This window comes from Notothenia coriiceps, unplaced genomic scaffold (assembly GCF_000735185.1).
Source record: "Notothenia coriiceps isolate Sejong01 unplaced genomic scaffold, NC01 NC01_scaffold00034936, whole genome shotgun sequence".
NCBI classification, from domain to species: Eukaryota; Metazoa; Chordata; class Actinopteri; order Perciformes; family Nototheniidae; genus Notothenia; species Notothenia coriiceps.
In genome coordinates this window covers 228,412-245,737 of record NW_011367637.1, presented here as the reverse complement: position 1 = coordinate 245,737, position 17,326 = coordinate 228,412, and the positions used below count along the sequence as shown (strand labels likewise).

The 17,326-nt window shown below is 39.4% G+C and overlaps 2 protein-coding genes across 6 annotated transcripts in view; both read right to left on the bottom strand.

The window, feature by feature from the left end:
• Positions 1-10,898, bottom strand: part of LOC104962547 (PDZ domain-containing RING finger protein 4-like) — a 106,091-nt gene extending 95,193 nt beyond the window's left edge. The window contains exons 1-2 of one of the 2 annotated variants that reach the window (XM_010790996.1): positions 10,356-10,898; positions 9,752-9,835 (exon numbers count right to left, since the gene is read on the bottom strand). In XM_010790996.1, the coding sequence (XP_010789298.1) occupies positions 9,752-9,835; positions 10,356-10,757 (486 nt within the window). In that variant the 5' untranslated portion in view covers positions 10,758-10,898. The remainder of the gene's footprint in view (positions 1-9,751; positions 9,836-10,355) is intronic. The other variant, XM_010790997.1, reaches the window with a different exon arrangement.
• A 2,731-nt stretch (positions 10,899-13,629) lies between these two features.
• Positions 13,630-17,326, bottom strand: part of LOC104962545 (contactin-1a) — a 62,583-nt gene continuing 58,886 nt past the window's right edge. For all 4 annotated transcript variants that reach the window (XM_010790992.1, XM_010790994.1, XM_010790993.1 and 1 more), the window contains exon 24: positions 13,630-15,937. In XM_010790992.1, coding sequence (XP_010789294.1) covers positions 15,861-15,937 — 77 coding nt within the window. In that variant the 3' untranslated portion in view covers positions 13,630-15,860. The remainder of the gene's footprint in view (positions 15,938-17,326) is intronic.

Below are 17,326 nucleotides of genomic sequence, written 5' to 3'. Positions count from 1 at the left end.
ACATCCTCAATATCACAACAATATACTTGAGACTTGAAATTGAGTCAAACTTCTACTCCTTTACTTGAATGTTGTAAGACTTGAAGACCTGATTTAAAAACTTAAATATTCAAGCCTCAAGGTTCAACCTGTTAGTCGCCTAAAGTACCGCTGAAAAGTTACGAAATTTACATCAACGTCCACCTGCCCTGGAGCTTTTAAAAACATCAGTCCTCATCGGCAGCTTCAGATTTATCAGTTATCATTGAATTGTGGGGGCTCAAAGATTTCCATGACGACCAATCATTAGGACTTATCCATGCAAAAGACTTGGTCACAGTTACATGAAAAGAAAAAAATGTGATACAGCTTTGAAGGAAGAATATTTCTGTGAATCCGTTTAATGGTCGGCATTTAAGGACCTGAAAGATCTGCGTTTGACTGAAAAAGGCTTTTTCCTTTTGGACTTTAGACTCATGAGGAAACTTGCTACTAGATTTGAGAATTGACTTACTGTAAGTGCCTGAATAGTGCTTTGAATAAGCCTATATGATCATCTTAGAGACTATAAATACTGTAGGTAATACAGTCAATGGTAATGAAATGACTGTATCATTTCATTGACTCGCATCATTCCTACAATTTCAATTATCTAGGCTGAAAAGAGGACATTTATTATGTTTATTTGAAACATTGACTTTTCTTCCAAGTTATTTGAACTATTATAATTAAAACTCAGCTCTCTCTGTAAGACAACAGTAATAATTATGAATATTCATACTCTATAATTCCCTGCAAACCCATTAAGCTAATTAAAAAACACATCCATCTGAGCTTCTACTCTCAATTCCATAAATAACACGAAGCCGCTGATTGGAAAGGAATTAAACAGCTCTATCTGGCTGCTAAAAGAATACACTGAGACTTCTGCCAACTAGTTCCTAAGCGGTCACGCTACAACAGGCAAACACCGCTCTGTGGTTATCACAGGAATACTCCACTCATTCATTGTGATGGGGAAGACTTGAGATTTAATGTTGCCGTTGTTCAAAAATGTTATTGTGGATTAATGGGATGAGTCTATAAATAAAAGGGACACGATTATTGTTCACAAGTTAGTGTCTCTGGAAGAGGAAGCCTGTTTTTACGAGGTAAAAATTAAAAGATGGCGGTGTTAAAACGTGCAATAACCATCTCAGTATTTACCTTGGATGAAAATGAATTGAAATATTAAAATGTATCTTAATTTCCCTTTATTTTTATTAGATGCTGTACTAACATTCATAGTGCCCAAACGATGAATCGCAATGATTTCGGTGATTCCTGGACTTATTGCCACCATGAGGTTCAAATTTGTAATTGGGAGTCTTGAATCGAGGCCATCAAATTTGGTAACAAAAATAATATATTGCCCTCAGGGTTTGTTTCTAATGCAACAATAGTATAGTGATCCTTTCACTTTTCATCCCGTACAAGTTTTAATCTTATAACATCCCCATCAGCCTCAACGGTACTGTTATTTCTATTTACTAAATGTTAAATGCTAAACCAAGAGGAAAAACATGGTACTAGTTCAACATCCCCTTGTTAGCATCCTCTCACTATGACCATGATAATTACAAAACTGTAAGCCAGGCAATACTTAGCCATTTCTTTTTTAAATACATTTTTGGAAAAGCGTCATTCTACCTTTATCTCAGTTATCGTTATTACATTTCCAGAGAAAGAGTGAAATGGCTGAAGATAGATTACAGCAATGATATCTAGCAATTGGGGGTAAAACACAAACTAAATCAATGTCTGACACAACTCACAACTAGATACAACACAATACAATGAAAACAGTATCACAAACCACAACATCGTGATCCAGTATTTCAATGTTTTCTTACACCCTTAGATAGTGCCATATGCTTTGGCTTATGAAAGCATGTAATGTAATACCTTGCTGTAAACTGTTTTTTATATAAAAGCTGTACCAAAGAAAATCTGTTTAGAGTCTGGAAACATTACAAAGAAAAGAACAAATTATTCTTCAACCTTTTTCATAGCTGTGTGGACCAAAACAAAGTCCTCCTTTGTACTGCGATGAAGGCAGAAATCAAAGATGGATATCTTTAAATCTAAATGGAGGAAACCAAACGATCTGCATGGCTAAATACCAATATGGAGTCACTGATAAACCATAGCCATTTCTGCCAAAATCCACCTGTGCACGTTTGCCAGCATTGTGTATGCTACGGTGTGCATCTATCTAGATCTAACACAAAATGTCTGTCTGTTTCCTTCCACTCAACAATGCCCGACACAGGTTGGCCTTCAAGATGAAATGAGAGCGAGGATTCAAAGGGGTAGGCTTGTTTTGATCCCTCGTCTTGGCAGGCGCACAGTGCCGTGCCAGTGTTTGCTAATACCCTGGACGCACCTGGCATATTACACAAGCTTATCCCTCTCCTCAACACCTCCCTAATGTTCTGCACCAGTCTCCCAATGTACAGTTGTGTCTCAGACTATATGGCAGCCTCTGCCCAGATGTAATTAAGTCCTAATCCTCCTGTCGACAAAAGCAGAGGCAGCCTTAATTCAGTTTGCAGATTAATGTGCAGCAAATACAGTGTGCAGCCTGGTGCTTTGATGATACTGCACTTCCAGGGAAAGGCCAAAGGTAATGTCACGGTCTTCTCTGACAAAGACCGTGATGTGTAGTCCAACATGATCCATAGAGGCATTTTAAACTCTGCAGATTATCTGTAATGGATTCAACAGTGTGAGGCCCCAGTTTCTTTATGGGTTCAGGCTTAACTGACAATAAATGAGCGGACAGCTCAGAGCTGTTTTATGTACTGGGAACCACAACTGATGAAAGTCTTTAATTAAAAACAAAGCTTTGTTATTTTTCATGTATTGAATTGTTTATTTGAGGACAATACACATTAATGAACACTTTAAACAAATAATGCTTCAAATGTAAATATGCCGGATTTTTGCTTTGAGATCATTTCCATCCGTAGTCCCTCACATACAACATATAAGAACATGATATTTATATACATAGCAAAAATAAATACATGATATGCAGAATGAGCAAGAGCAGCATACACAAGTATTTATGACATGGTAATACAATATATCAGCTACGACATATAAAGTGCAGGAGAAGATAAAAGAGATACATAAAGTGCGAGAGGAGATACCCCTGTGTTAAAGTGCATTTAGCGGTGATTGCACGTCCGTTTGTTTCTCAACCATTCTTTGAGTTGACCTTTAAAACTATTGAGAGTGGGAGAAGTTGTGAATAATGTTGTTTTTGTACAAAATAACAAGGGTTCATTTTTATTCAAATCAAACAAAATAATGTACATATATAGCCCAGTATCACAATTACACATTTGTTTCAGGGGGCTTTAACAGTGTGTACAGCCAACAGCACCTTTGTCCTTAGCCCCTTACAGAGGACAATGGTAAACTCCCCAAGGAAACCCCACAATAATGGGGAAAATACCGCTTCTTTGTGTAGGATTTGGACTTTTCAGACTTTGGTGACAAGTGGCTGAAGACCAATCCATCGGAAATGTAACCCAACACGGTAAGAGCACACATTGACAGCAGACCTCCGCAAAGGTCAAATAGCCCCATCTCCAAACGTTAATGAAAGCATTTTCGGTTCAAATATGGAATTACGGTGTGGCAAATCAGACTATGGCGGGCTGCCACAGTTAGGTTACTAATACGACTCCCTGGTATATCTTTAATTGTTGCTGTGTACTAATGCCCATGTCCAACACTCAATTGTAACCGAATAAATGCATTTGTTATATCAAAGTCTGTTTGGTTACCTGTATGTTTCTTTGTGTTGAATATTCCTTTTTTTAATTCAATACAACTAATAACTCTGACAAAATAACACCTGGTGAGAGAGCGCTGTATCCAAGCTTTCCCAGTGTAGAGTCCAGCCACAATGGACCTCATTTACACACTCATTACAAGCTGTGCGGAGAACCCTGATGATTGAGTGGCCACTGCTGTGTGTGGCCACTGCTGTGTGTGTGTGTGTGTGTGTGTGTGTGTGTGTGTGTGTGTGTGTGTGTGTGTGTGTGTGTGTGTGTGTGTGTGTGTGTGTGTGTGTGTGTGTGTGTGTGTGTGTGGGTGTGTGTGTGTACAAAAGCAGTTGTATTCTTGCTGACTCAACGCATTCACTGTAATTTCCCTGTAGCAGCTGTAGGTTTAGCCACATGTTTATCACGACTAGAGGAAAATCAGCAGGTCCGTGTGAGTTCAAAAGGCATCAGGTCATTGACTAACCAAACCCCCCCAGTGGTGGATAAGATGGGAACAAAGGGGGCGACTGAATTCAGATTGGACCGCAGATGTTTGGTTGGTGAATCAACTTCACAACAAGACATTTTCTCACCACACTTGGAGACAGAAGAAAGAGTATGGTCGCACGAGAGCTTGTGCACAGTGGATCTTCATGATATCAGTCTTAAGTTGAGTAGAGGGGTTACAACAGGGCGTATTGTAACACTTACTACGTAGGCAAATTCTGTTGAAGCAAAAGTTTAGCTGAGCAGAAATGTGCTATAATGTGGTTACTGATCTCCGGGATGGATGCAATGCAATTACCTACTTTTTGAACTGTTTATAATAGGTTTGTGTCTTTGAATGGTGTACATATTTGACTAATTATCTGTACATACCTGTATTAACGTATATCTTGTGCCTGAGTATAAATAAGCAGTTCCATGTACACAGAGGTATCCCTTTAAATACCACATATAGAACTGACCTGGAAAGTTTCTATCCAGCTTTCCACAGCCTCTAGGCTTTTTTCCAGATGTTGGTTGAACAATCCTGAACTCAAGGTTTATTTTACAGAAAAGTCAGTCGTTCTACTCCTGATGAATAACACCCGTCACTAAGTGTTTCCTGCTGTTCTGTGCACCTGAGAGCGCAGCTACAGTACAGGACTGAGCGGCAATACATGAACATCTGCTTAAACCTTGTTAGTGGAAAATAAACTTCAGAGAAACTGTCTGCAGATACAGAGGAAAAGTGTCATGGTTGAATTGCGGTGGACCGTACTGATTTCTAAAATATCATCAAGCTCATTTATATAAATCAAGTAAGAAACACCTCAACAAAAACTAATTATTAAAGCTTCACAGAGTAATATGTTCTGCTGGCCGCTGTATTAATATAAACTGGCTGCTTCTAATACACACAGATACACACAAAGGGGCTTCTATGTAAGCCGGCTGTATATTTCATTTTGCAGATGATTTCATTTATTGCATTGTATGAGGAACACAGTAAAAAAATCAAACCATTTATCTGAGTTCAGGTCACGATGATTTACTCTCCAACCTCCTTAGACCAAACTAACCAACATCCCTCTGACACTCAATAGAGGTCTTTGAACACGAAGGGGCAGATTTACCCAGAATGCTCCTCATTAAGAGCGTGGTGGTCTTTAGTGGAAACAGTTTTATTTTCACACTTCCTGCCTAACACGACAGACCTGTTGCTTGAGTAAATACATGCAAACAAACACAAAACAGACCGTCAAAACCCACAAAAGGTGCACGATTTACTCTCAGTTCACTGCTGTTGGTCTGTCCAAATCCACAACCCTGGAATCTGGAATATCCTAATCTGAATATCTGCCTTATTAGCAAACACACACACACTTGCCAGGAGCTTTGGAACAACAAAGCAACACCTGCGAAACCTAAACACATTCCTCTAAAATATGCATAGAGATAAGCAGGAGTAAGACATTAAACAAGAACCGTAAATGCTGCTAAAGAGGCATTGAATAATTAAGTGCTTATCTTAAGCAGATGTATCTTCAATCTAAATTAATGCAAAATTGGTGTGTTTTAAATTGGAGAGGAAATGTGGAGCAGGGCGGTCCCTTTCTCACAAGCAAAGGATAAACAACCGCAGTGTAAATTCTAGGCACGAAGTCCAAAACAGAGCAGGACAGGTAGAGAAAACCCCTCCAGCGGGCTTTACATGCCGGTGTAGAAAAATACTGTTCAATGACTCAATTTACAAATCCACCAGTCCCATTTTCTTGATCTGTCAGCAGTGAGGGAAACAGACAGCGAGCAGTAAAGCAATGACTTTATACTATTTATTCTGAATACACAGGCGTTCTTTTCCATTTTCAGCAAAGAGCTTCGGGGAATTGGAGCACACGGAGACTATAAAGTCGTCTAGACAAGCAGTAAAAAGATGTTCACAACTGTGCGCCCAACTGATTTGACCATTAGACATCTGCCATGGTTTGCAGCAACATGTAAAAAAAATATTCTTCCGTATCTCTCAACACGTTACATTTTATGTTATCCCCCCAACCACCCAACTTCAATGAGAAAAAGATATTCACTTGTTTTTTATCATTATTTTGGAGCTCAGTCTGGGCAAAGACGAAATCAAATCAACTGACATAAGGCAGAGGTCATAAATCCATCTTTTCTCTTGTCGCAAAGCAATCTTCTCGTGTCACCTTTTGTTATGGAAGCAAACAAACTGGCCTGCTCTCGTCCCCGCCTGTCACGCAAGATAGGATTTTGATGAGACTGATACTCGAGTTGTCTAGTACCGGCTCCTTCCTTACCTTAACCCTTCCACTTTCTTTCTTTTAATCTGAACATGAATAAGAAGCTGGAGCAACCATACTCTTAAACTCAGGCAGGTGAAAAGGCCTCAGTGTTTCTGTCAACAGCCCTCACATGCTGAAGTGTCGCAGGCACAGTTCGGGTCAACCAAATAGATTTTTACTGTGCAGTAGACGCTTTCCACAGCTTTCAAAGTATTCAATTCCTTTGTTTCCAAATTGACTTCATCTTGGGGATTTCTCGGAGGAGTGGGTCTGTTACACCCCACCTCTGGTTTCATTGTGTATTCTTCTGGTTTTAAACAAACACACAGGCAAATGACATGGACAAATGAAGATGACTGTATGTTTTTGCAGTGGTGAGTAATCCGGTTGCCGTTTCAATGCTGCGTCTTGCTTCCATTATCCCATTTCAACAAAGCAGAACAGGCTGACTCACACACAGCCGGCGACTGCATTCACTGTCAGCCCAGCGAACAGATCAGCTGGATCTGAATCAGCACATCTCTGAAGTACATGGGAAAATGTGCTGTAAATCGCATTAAATTGCAGTCTTACTGGCAGTCCACTGCTATCTCAGTCTCTGTTTTCTCTAGCTTTCCTTCTAAAAACTAGGATCAACAAGCTGTTTCCTACAGCAGCAGGATCATTGACAATGAAGAACCACTGGCATCTGTTGAGGTGCTTATGTGCTGGAGCTACTTCACAAAAAGAGATAAATATCAAATAGAAGAAACGTGAAAAGATTAAGCAAGGTGTAACTCAATTAATTTAGCTGACAAGCCATTTCACGTTTGGTTCGCTAAACCTGATCGCTGTGCATCAATTGTCAAATCAAAGTTTAGCAACTGTAAAAAAAAAAAAATATTCAGAACTGGCACAGTTGGGTGTAATATAGTATTCCCAACGGTGTTGAAGCAGGTCCTGGAAGCTCGAGTAATACATCAGCAGCTCTGTCCTGCTTTTTAATTCAGAGAACCCAGACAAACTCAGAGTTACAATTTCCAATCCACATCCCAAAATGCCATTTCAAAACGCAAGCTATTAAAGAAATGGGACCAATTAGTGAGCATACAGAGTTATGTAAAACTAAAAACAAAAGGTACAGTCTATTTTCTTATCATACTGAAACATAATGAGGGCTTATTAGCCACCCTTCAAAATAAGAACAAAGCCGCACCTCTATTTCCAAATCTTCTCTATACTGTAGTATGTGAGGGTGCTGACCTGAATTGAGGGCCATTCTTTTCTCATAATTTGAAGTACATTCACTACAAATAAATAAATAGGGTTTTATGTGACTCTTCTATCCTCTTTTCCTTTCTTTTATTCATATCAACGTTTTAAATCCTAAATGAATCACATTTTAAGCAATAGGTGTGATTTACTGTAGCAAGGAAAATGAATCGGCTCATAATGAGAAGCCTGCATAGAGTCGGTGAACCATTGTTTAAAAAAAATAAGCTATATTTTCCTTGTAACGCTGCATAAAGTATGGGCCTTGCTACAACGGAAATATTGACGGTAACTAACGTGTCCAATTAGGCTTTCCAACCACACAAAGGGACGGTCCACAACTGCTACTGGGATGTTCACTAAGGTACCAAACTGTATTGTCTATGCAAGCAGAAAGCCCATCGCTTTTTCAACAACATGGATTTCAACAAAACAGTGAAAGTTTGTTTTATGAACTGCAACCCAGCTCTCTCAAGAATTGGAAAATCCATTTAGAAAGCAAAGGGAGAAAACAAACAATGAGAAAACTATTAAAGACGCATTAGAGTGGTGAGTTTGAGAAAAAAGGAGCTGCTGTGTTACTGGCCAGCACTGGCAGAGGATGCTGAACAGTTTTCCACATTAATCAAAAGACAGTCTGTCACACTCACAGCATGCTGTAGGCAATTAGAGAGATACTTTATATCACCATCACCTCGATTAAACCGGGCCACCGTCAGCAGCCGCCCAACCACAACAGAGGCTCTGGCTGGAGGGTTAATAACACAAACTTCTTGTGAGCTTACTGAAATAAGAGCTATTATTAGATTTGGCAGCCACGGAGAGAGGTTTGATGAATTATTCCCAGCTATAATAAAGATTGAGAAGAAGAGAGAAACTGTTTCCATGCAGTTTAGCCCATCAATTACAGACACTAAACACATTAGGCAAAAGCACAGAAGCAAACAAGCGCTGATTAACATTCAATACAAGCTGTTAACACCAAACGGGAGGGGATGTTTTATTTACTAGCCGTGCTACAGCAAGTATCCCATTAGATCTGAAGGCTTTTCTAAAAGCACCTCTAGAAAATGTTCTCACTCAAAGTATTTGATTTAAACTTTAAGCATTTTTTTATTATTGAATTATGTCTTCTGATTTTTATCCCGGGAATATTTGGTGCTGGAATAGGCTTTCAAATGTCCATTTTATATTATTTGCAAGGGCTGGACTTCAGTTCAAAGTGAAATGTGATAAGGTGTTCTGACCTCAAACTTTCAAAACAAGGTAGCACACTAACCAGACAATGACATTGGATCAGCTGTGACCCGAAGAAAAGTACAAAGACCCCTTTAGAAGGATTTCTTAGGTCACAAGATGGACAAAACAAGGTCAAATCTAGGACATGAACACCACAGAAGCTATAAACGTGGCACTGGTGATTACAATTGCATACAGGCTAATATAGATGAAACTCCTCTTCCAATTTCTACAAACACACTCTGGCTTTGAGAAAAGGGATCACACCAAATGACAAACAGAAGTGTGTGAGGAGAGATTATGTTCTATAAGCTGTCTTCAGTCAGAGTTTGCTATCACTCCATAGCATTTACTGTGATCCCAGAGTCAACATTTACACTAAGTATTGTCTGGCAGCAGCAGGCCTGAGCTGTGGCTGCAGGTGAGACAGGAGGATGAAGCAAACTCCTGGATCACAAGAAGCTGCTTTTAAAAACACCTACATTCTTATATCAACGCATTTAGAAGTGTCTCAGTGGGGATCAACAGTGATACTGACAGATAAAGTAAAAAGCATATGCTGCTTCTGGACATTTTTAGATAAGCACAACCAAACTTGTGTTCTAAAAGTGTTTGAATAAGCGATGCAGTATAAGTCAGTGTTTCCAGCAGTCAGTCAAGGTTTGCTTGTCTTACCTCAGGTGCTTTAAGCTGCTCCTGAGACTCTCCCTCTTTATCTGAAATCTTGTTTTGAATGTCAGCAGTTGTCCTCACATCCCTCTAAATCAGCCAACAAACAAAGACTTGTGTTAGAGTTAACAACATGTTAGAGGGGGAGAAGTACTCAGTCCTTGTACTTACAGTAAGTGAAAGTAGAGCTACCAGATTGTAGGAATACTTGGTTACGAGTTAAGTCCTTTATTCAAAATGTTACTCAAGTAAAATTATAAAAGTATTAGCAACAAAATAAAATATACTTAAAGTGTTTATCAAAGCTGGTGAAGGTGCAGTCAACTTTATTTAATTTGTAAGCTGCAGGATGGCTTGTAAACGTTACTTCATTGGGTAACTAAAGTCATTTTTAAAGTGTGGTTTATATTTCACATCATGTAGTGGAGTAAAAGTACACTATTTACCTTGTTACCTGTAATTTTAGTGGGGTACAAGTAGAGGAGTGGCAGACAATTTAATTACTCAATTAAAAAAGTCCCTCAAAATTGTACTTACAGCACTGTTGAGTAAGGGTACTTATTTACTTTACACCACTGGCATGAAGACATCATATGACCCCCCCTCTCACCTGGCAATAGCCGGTGAGCTGCTCCGCCAGGCTGTGGATGTGCAGCATGTACTGGTGCAGTCTTCGCTGGTGCTGCAGAGCAGAGAGCTGGGCCTCGGTCTGCAGAGCTGTCACCTGGGCCAGCAGGCTCTGCTCCCTGCGGTTCCACCTGAGCCTCTGCATCCGGGTTTCATGCTCCAAACTGGCGCTTCTTTCCTCCAGCGCCTCGGTGACGGTGCGCAGCGCCTCCACACAGCAGTGCTGCCCGGAGCTCATGTCCTCACCAGAGAGCCGCAGCCCGCATCCTCTCTGACAAACACCTCCACCCGCCTGCAGCTCTGTTTGCGACTCCATCATGCCTCGGTTTAAAACTTGACAGGTTGGCTCCTTTTCCGCGCGAGCAGTCGGGCAGTCAGCGCACATAGTTTGCGCAATGCGCGGATAACTTCCCTGGGCAGTAGGCCTACAATGAGTTAGGAGAAAGTTATTTAACAAGTCTGAACCGATGGAAGCGTGACAGCACTAAAAAGTTTGACCGGTCTGCGCAGCTCACGCGGGGCTGAGGGGCTGCGCCACTCCTGACGCGATATCAGATGAGATGTGAAGTCTGACTGAGGAGAAAACTTCAGCCTGACTCACTTGTGCACTCTGCTCAGGGTCAATGCGATTTTCCTGCATTTCACACACCCAATTTGATACATCTAACTTTATTGTCACGCCTTAAGTAACAATATCTTTAAAATCTGGTCTTATTGTGAAGTTTGATTTAGTTGTGTGCGGTTTTAAATTGTGAGCAGCTGCTGTGCACTTTATGCGCGTTATAGATCCTCACCAGCAGATGTCGCTCTTTCTTTCACATACTGTCAAATAGTTAGTTCTTGGAAACATGATCTCAAAACTGGATGGAAAATAGTTATTTAACAGCCCACATCCTGATTGTCTATGGGGTTTTATTGTGCATCATATTAACCCTATATTAAAAGAGTTTACCTCTGGACCAGCAGTGATGACATGTCAGTGAAACGTGTCTCAAGGGGGCGATGGTCCCTCGGTGGTTAAACCCTGGCTTGTAACACAATATCTGCATGGAGACTTTCACTAATAAAGCCTTGAGTCCGGGCCAGTGTTACTTACTGCCTGACACAGCATGACATATTGCAGGCATCTCAGAGAAGGGATCACGTTTCAGGTCTCCCAGCGCAGCAGTCTGGTTCTAGTCTGCCGTGCACCACTTTAAAGTATGTTTTGTGTTGTCTGAGCTGTCAGAGAACAGGTGTAGATTTACAAAGACAATAGCAGAATCTGTCCTGGGACTGCACACCTGTCTGCAAAAACACATGCACAAGTAGGTCAGAGAAGTGTGTTTTTCCTCCTGTAAATCACCATTAATGAAATAGTAGCTATTGTATTACTCTAAAAAGTGATTTTAACATATTCAATTAGAGTTATTATATGAACTATTTCTCAGCAAATAGCTATATTTCCAGTCTGGACATTGTATGTAGGAGCAGTCAGGATCACAGCAGCCAGGGATATTGTTAGTGTGTTTTGGGGGAAAGTGTTACACAGCCACCTGGGATCAGACCTATCGCACAGGCCATATGCTCGGACTGATAAGCCACTGAAAGAAAAGTTATCTCAGTCTTTTGTTCTCTCTCTGAGCTGATTTCAGTGAATAACCGTTACGACCCCCTGATTGAAGGGGAGAGATTTCCAAAAGCTAAATAAGAATCCAAACTCTAATTCATTTGGTCTGCCCTAATCCATGAAGAGAGCTGATTTCAATCTACTTTTCATCTGCTGGATACCTGATAGGAGACAAAACGGAAACAGCTGTTTCTGCCTGAAAAACTAGAAATTGACAGAGATGGCCTTATCTGTATTATTAGAGGACAGATTGAAAAGCTATCGCTGATATATCTGGTGCTGGTAAAGAGATTTCTCCTAGAGACAAACTTGGTTTAAAAAATAAAAAGGTATAAAATCCACCCATAAATACAGCTCTTTATAGAAATACTTGCTTTAATAATAGAAGATATCTAATAAATAATAAATGACATTCCAGTTTCTCTTATTTGATGTGTGCGAGCTGCAATACCGCTATGAATATTTCAAATATAACAAGTTTAAAGTTACCATTTTGTGTGAAATATTTGAATCCCAAAGCTGCAAGGACACAGCAGCAGGTGTTGTTTTTCTTTCAAACTAAATTCCTTTTTGTTTAAATGTGTCGGTACATCAAAGGGGAGAGGGAAATCACCAGAGAGTACCAGTTGTCTGACTCAAGTGGAGGATCTGTCTGGATTTGATAGCACTTCTTACAACCTTTGACACATTTGCTTTGTGTGTGTGAAATTGTGGAAATGCCAAACAGAAAACATTCTCCTGGGGTGTCGGCTTTGCTTTGGCTTTCATAGATGGAGTTCCATTTTTACAATAACATCTGTATTTCAGGTTTGATTCATAACGTATTCACTAGTAAACTCAGGCTGACTTACTGTTAACTTTTAAACTGGGAATCTTCACTTCTCCTTTTCTCTTTACATGGTATTTACAGCTTTAATCTATAGTGCAATACAGTAACTGGGGATCAAATCCACAATCCTTAAATCGGAGGATAAATTAATTGTACATTACAGAAATGCAACAAAAGTGCATCTATTGCTTGTATAATACTTAAACAATTCAGAACGTATCCTTAGGGTTTATTTTGGTCATTCTCTATTTACATTATGCATATTCTTACTTGAATTGAGAGTCAAAGTAATATGAGAGATCTCCCTTGATTAATGACACCAACATTGTGGTAGACTGATCTTCAAATAATACGAACTCAGGTGCTTATAAGTAGTTTCCACATTACTGTATGTGACGTTGTACTTCTTACAGTTTAAAGACAAATATTGTACTTTTTTCCACTACATTAATCTAACACTTAATAGTATAGGTTGCTTTTCAGATCAACATTTTTACATATATATTTATGAGGAATACAGTTAAGAATTGCTTCATTGGTATTTATTTAAGACTTTTTAAAAGGGAAAAAGGGAAGGTTCCCTAGTTCCTCCTTTGTAAGGAACTGTTCTGTGTAACAATACTTCTAAATATGATACTTCATTATGTTTTCATATGTAATTTGACCTCAATTTTGTAAATGTAATTGAGTATTTTCAAGTTGTAGCACTGTTACTTCATTGACCATGGACTGTAAACCTGACTCACACCAATACTCAGACAGAAGTTCTCTGAGCTGCACACACACACTAACAGTCAGAAAGGTTAGTGCAAAACAAGATAACACATGAGAGCATTTTAATAGTTAACTACACTTTTATTGTTCCTTTTCCAGCCAATGATAGGTTCCAGTTTCATCCCTCACAAGTGCCATTCAAGTCCAGCGAAGCACTGAACTTCCAGCTAACAGCCAAACATGCCGCCACGGATGCTATCAAACCGCCTCCATCGTGTATGAGTCTGCAGGACCATTTCTGAACATGAATGAGTGAGATTCCTTTAGTCAGTTTAAGACTTTCTCCATAAAAAATCCTCTCCCAGAGACATCATATGAGATGACTGGCTTAATGAAGCTTAACAACACAGATTTAGGCTCGACACGGTCTCTGACGTAAAGGGATGTCACTCGGGAATGGAATGTATTTCACATGAAGCTGAGAGGTTGACAAGTTGCTATGATGACGATTTGTTGCAAAGTAATGTACCGCTTCGTCTCCAGTGTCATGCATGTTAGAATGTAGAGCCGCCGCTTCGTCCAAAAGTTCAAGGCATTCATGCATTTGGCAACTCTTTTATGATTTGTCGCATGAAGTAAAACTGGGAAAAGCACTTTGTGGTGGATGTTGATATAGTCACGATGTAGAAGCATGGCCAGCATCAGTCTCACAGGAAATGAATCGGAGGAATTCAACACGCAGCATTCGTTCTCCTCCATTCGAGGGAAATAATGTTTTAAACTGTCCAACCAGAAGTGGGTCATGACATACAAAATAATAATAGTAAACAAAAAAACGACAACAGTTGATAATGTTTATATATCTCTGATCACATGTTAATAAAAAGACAAAAACGGTTCAGTGGAAACAATGTCATGAGATTTTGATGGGCTCCACTGACATGGATGGCTTTGCTTTTCGTCTGCTAATGCCAGATAATGAAAAATTATATATACAAGATTACTGTTAAAGGAGCTAGGCAAGTTGTCTTAGTAGTAAAAGATAAAGTAGCCACAGATGAATCGTACATTGCACAATTATTGGAGGGCATGAGCGTCGCTACCTTTCACTATAACTGTTAATAGTGACTCTCACACAAAGCCATAAACGAGGAAAATGATTACACAAAATAAAATGCCAACATTCTTTACAAAGCACCCGCTGGTACCACTGAGGTCCTAATGATACAGTCAAAACAAAAGTTTTTTTTTAGTCAATTCAACAATGACCCAGATGTTGTGGCAAAGCCTTGATCACTGCACCGTTTTACAAATATACTAGAGGTGGCCGGCAATAAAAATAACCACAGTCTTCTGCTGAAGTTTTAAATTGGACACAGCATGTCTGATACGTTGTTCGGTTCACTTCCTGCTCCTATGGTGTGCTATACTATATATATATATATATCGCTTTTTTAATATGGATCCATTTCGCTGAACTCCAACACACTTTTTTAACTCTTCTTCCATGTAACAATGTTGACATGCACACAGTTTTGACAGTGGTTTTCTATCAATTGAGCTCATGTTATGGTTTGTACAAGAGCACTGATTGAAGGTCAAACCATTCTTCTTTTTGTTCAAATAACATCCATAGCATATTAGATTAAAAAACAATATCAATTATTGGATGCATTATTTCAGCATGACTTGTTTCTCTATGTTTGTTAATAATAAGAATCAAGTATGAAAGAAAGAGATTTGCTTTGACTGTATCTTTGTAACAAAGGGTGTGCTTCATTTAAAAAAGAAAATGCCACTGAACTGCAAGTAAAGAAAGACATAAAGACATTTTTATAAACGTATACACTTATCTTTCACAGCTACTTGTTAACCTTATACTATGGAATGCACTGTGGGATAGATTTTCTAAAATATCCTAAATCAAATGAAGCCCACATTTCTGAACAAACAGCGTTTTTATCTACAGCATATAAGAAAGGTCGGCTTCATGATGTAAAAAGACTTAACAGCCAACATAAAGTGTAATGCTCACACTTCCAGTCATGATCCATTTTAAAACAAGTCATTGTGAAAGATAAGTGCAGTCGTTTATATAAGGCATATTTAAGTTGACTCTTTTGACACCCCTCCAAAGAGGCTTTTTATGGATACATAAGGGATGTCTTTGTCCAATTCTTCAATTTCTGTGTATATTTCCACAAACATATCCCAGAGGGCAGGAGTTGGAATATATAACGTCCTGGGGGTTACGGGGTGGAACCAAAAGATAGTGGAAATAATCCCAAAGTCCCCGTAAAGAGTCTCCTTCACGAAGGACAAAGATGGCGCTACATTCAGAGGTTCAGGCAGAGGAGGGCCAGCAGGAGCAGGGAGAGGAGGCTGAGAGCCGGGGCGGCCAGGACCCCCCCACCTGAGAGACAGAGAGAGAAGAAGAAGGATCAGATTCTGCTTTTCTGCTGTGAAATACCACTGTTTATGTGGCATATACAGAATGTGCAATATTTTAAACATTTTAAAGTATATATATTTAAAATGTCTAAATGTGACTGGCTCCTTCGCTCATTTGATAACTCGCTTTTTAAAATATTGCAACTTTTTTACCATGGTTTTCTTTTTACTTAGTTATTACATGTTTTTATTAGCCTTTTTATTTATATATTATATACAAGTCCACTCTTTTTTTGTCTTTTATCTGCACTGTTCCTATCCTGCAGTAATACTGTACATTCCCTGCTGCCGAAGGATAAATAAAGGATTTCTGATTCTGAAAAAGAACGATCAAATGTGTTGCTGATTGTACGGAAAAAATATCTAAATATATCTATTGCGTGTCTTGCTCTCATCCATCAAACTAGAAACCATGTTTGGTGCCTGAAGTGTGATAGTATACCCCATCTGTGCTGAGATCACCTAAAATGCCCCTTCATTTGTCAATGCCCTGCATTTGAAATCCCCCACAGATTAAATTCCCGGGTCTGTGAAATCGAGCTGTCAGGTGGGTCTGCACTGAGCGATAAGGGATAAGGAAAAGCACAGGAGGGGTTTCCTCTACTCATCAAGATCAATTACAGGGGCTTAAGGCCTCCTCCATCCAGTCAGCCTACCTGTCAGTCCATCAGCCGGAGAGGGGGCTATCAAGGCTTTAGTCACGGACTGTAAAGTTTCCCATCTCAGCCCCCCCCAATCTAAAGTCTGAAACCCTGAGTGTCAGCGCTGCGGCGGCCCATGGGAACCCTCTAGCTGTGACAGATGATAACCCAGCGCCAACTTTGAACCTTGGATAATCTCAGTAGCAAATGGCAGGCCAGGAATGAACAGTGTCCCTTCAGCAGTGTAGATTTAAAATGTGATTTGATAACTGAAGGCTTTCTTTATTTATGTTCCACTGATGTGAAACTAAACCCAGGTGAAGACAGAATACAGTGGTATCCTCCCAAGAGATTACTCTCACTCAACTAGATTTAATTTCAGTGTTCATTTTAACACAACACACAATTGAAAGAAAGGGTCTTTCTTCTAAAGAAGAAAGTGTCATCAGCTTTTCTGCCACCTTTTTATTTTTGTACTTTATTAGAACAAAGATGACCAAAAACAACAAATCAAACTCAGGCAACCAAAAACCAACCAAAAAATGCGATCATTCATTTAATTTATGCAATATAACAATTCTAAAAAGTAACTGACGGATCATTACATATTCTTAATTTGTCTATAAGTGATACGTTAAAAATACCTTAAAATTCAAGATTTGTATTCTACTTTTTTATTCAAGCTTATCTTTTTCTGTCTTTGCCAAAAA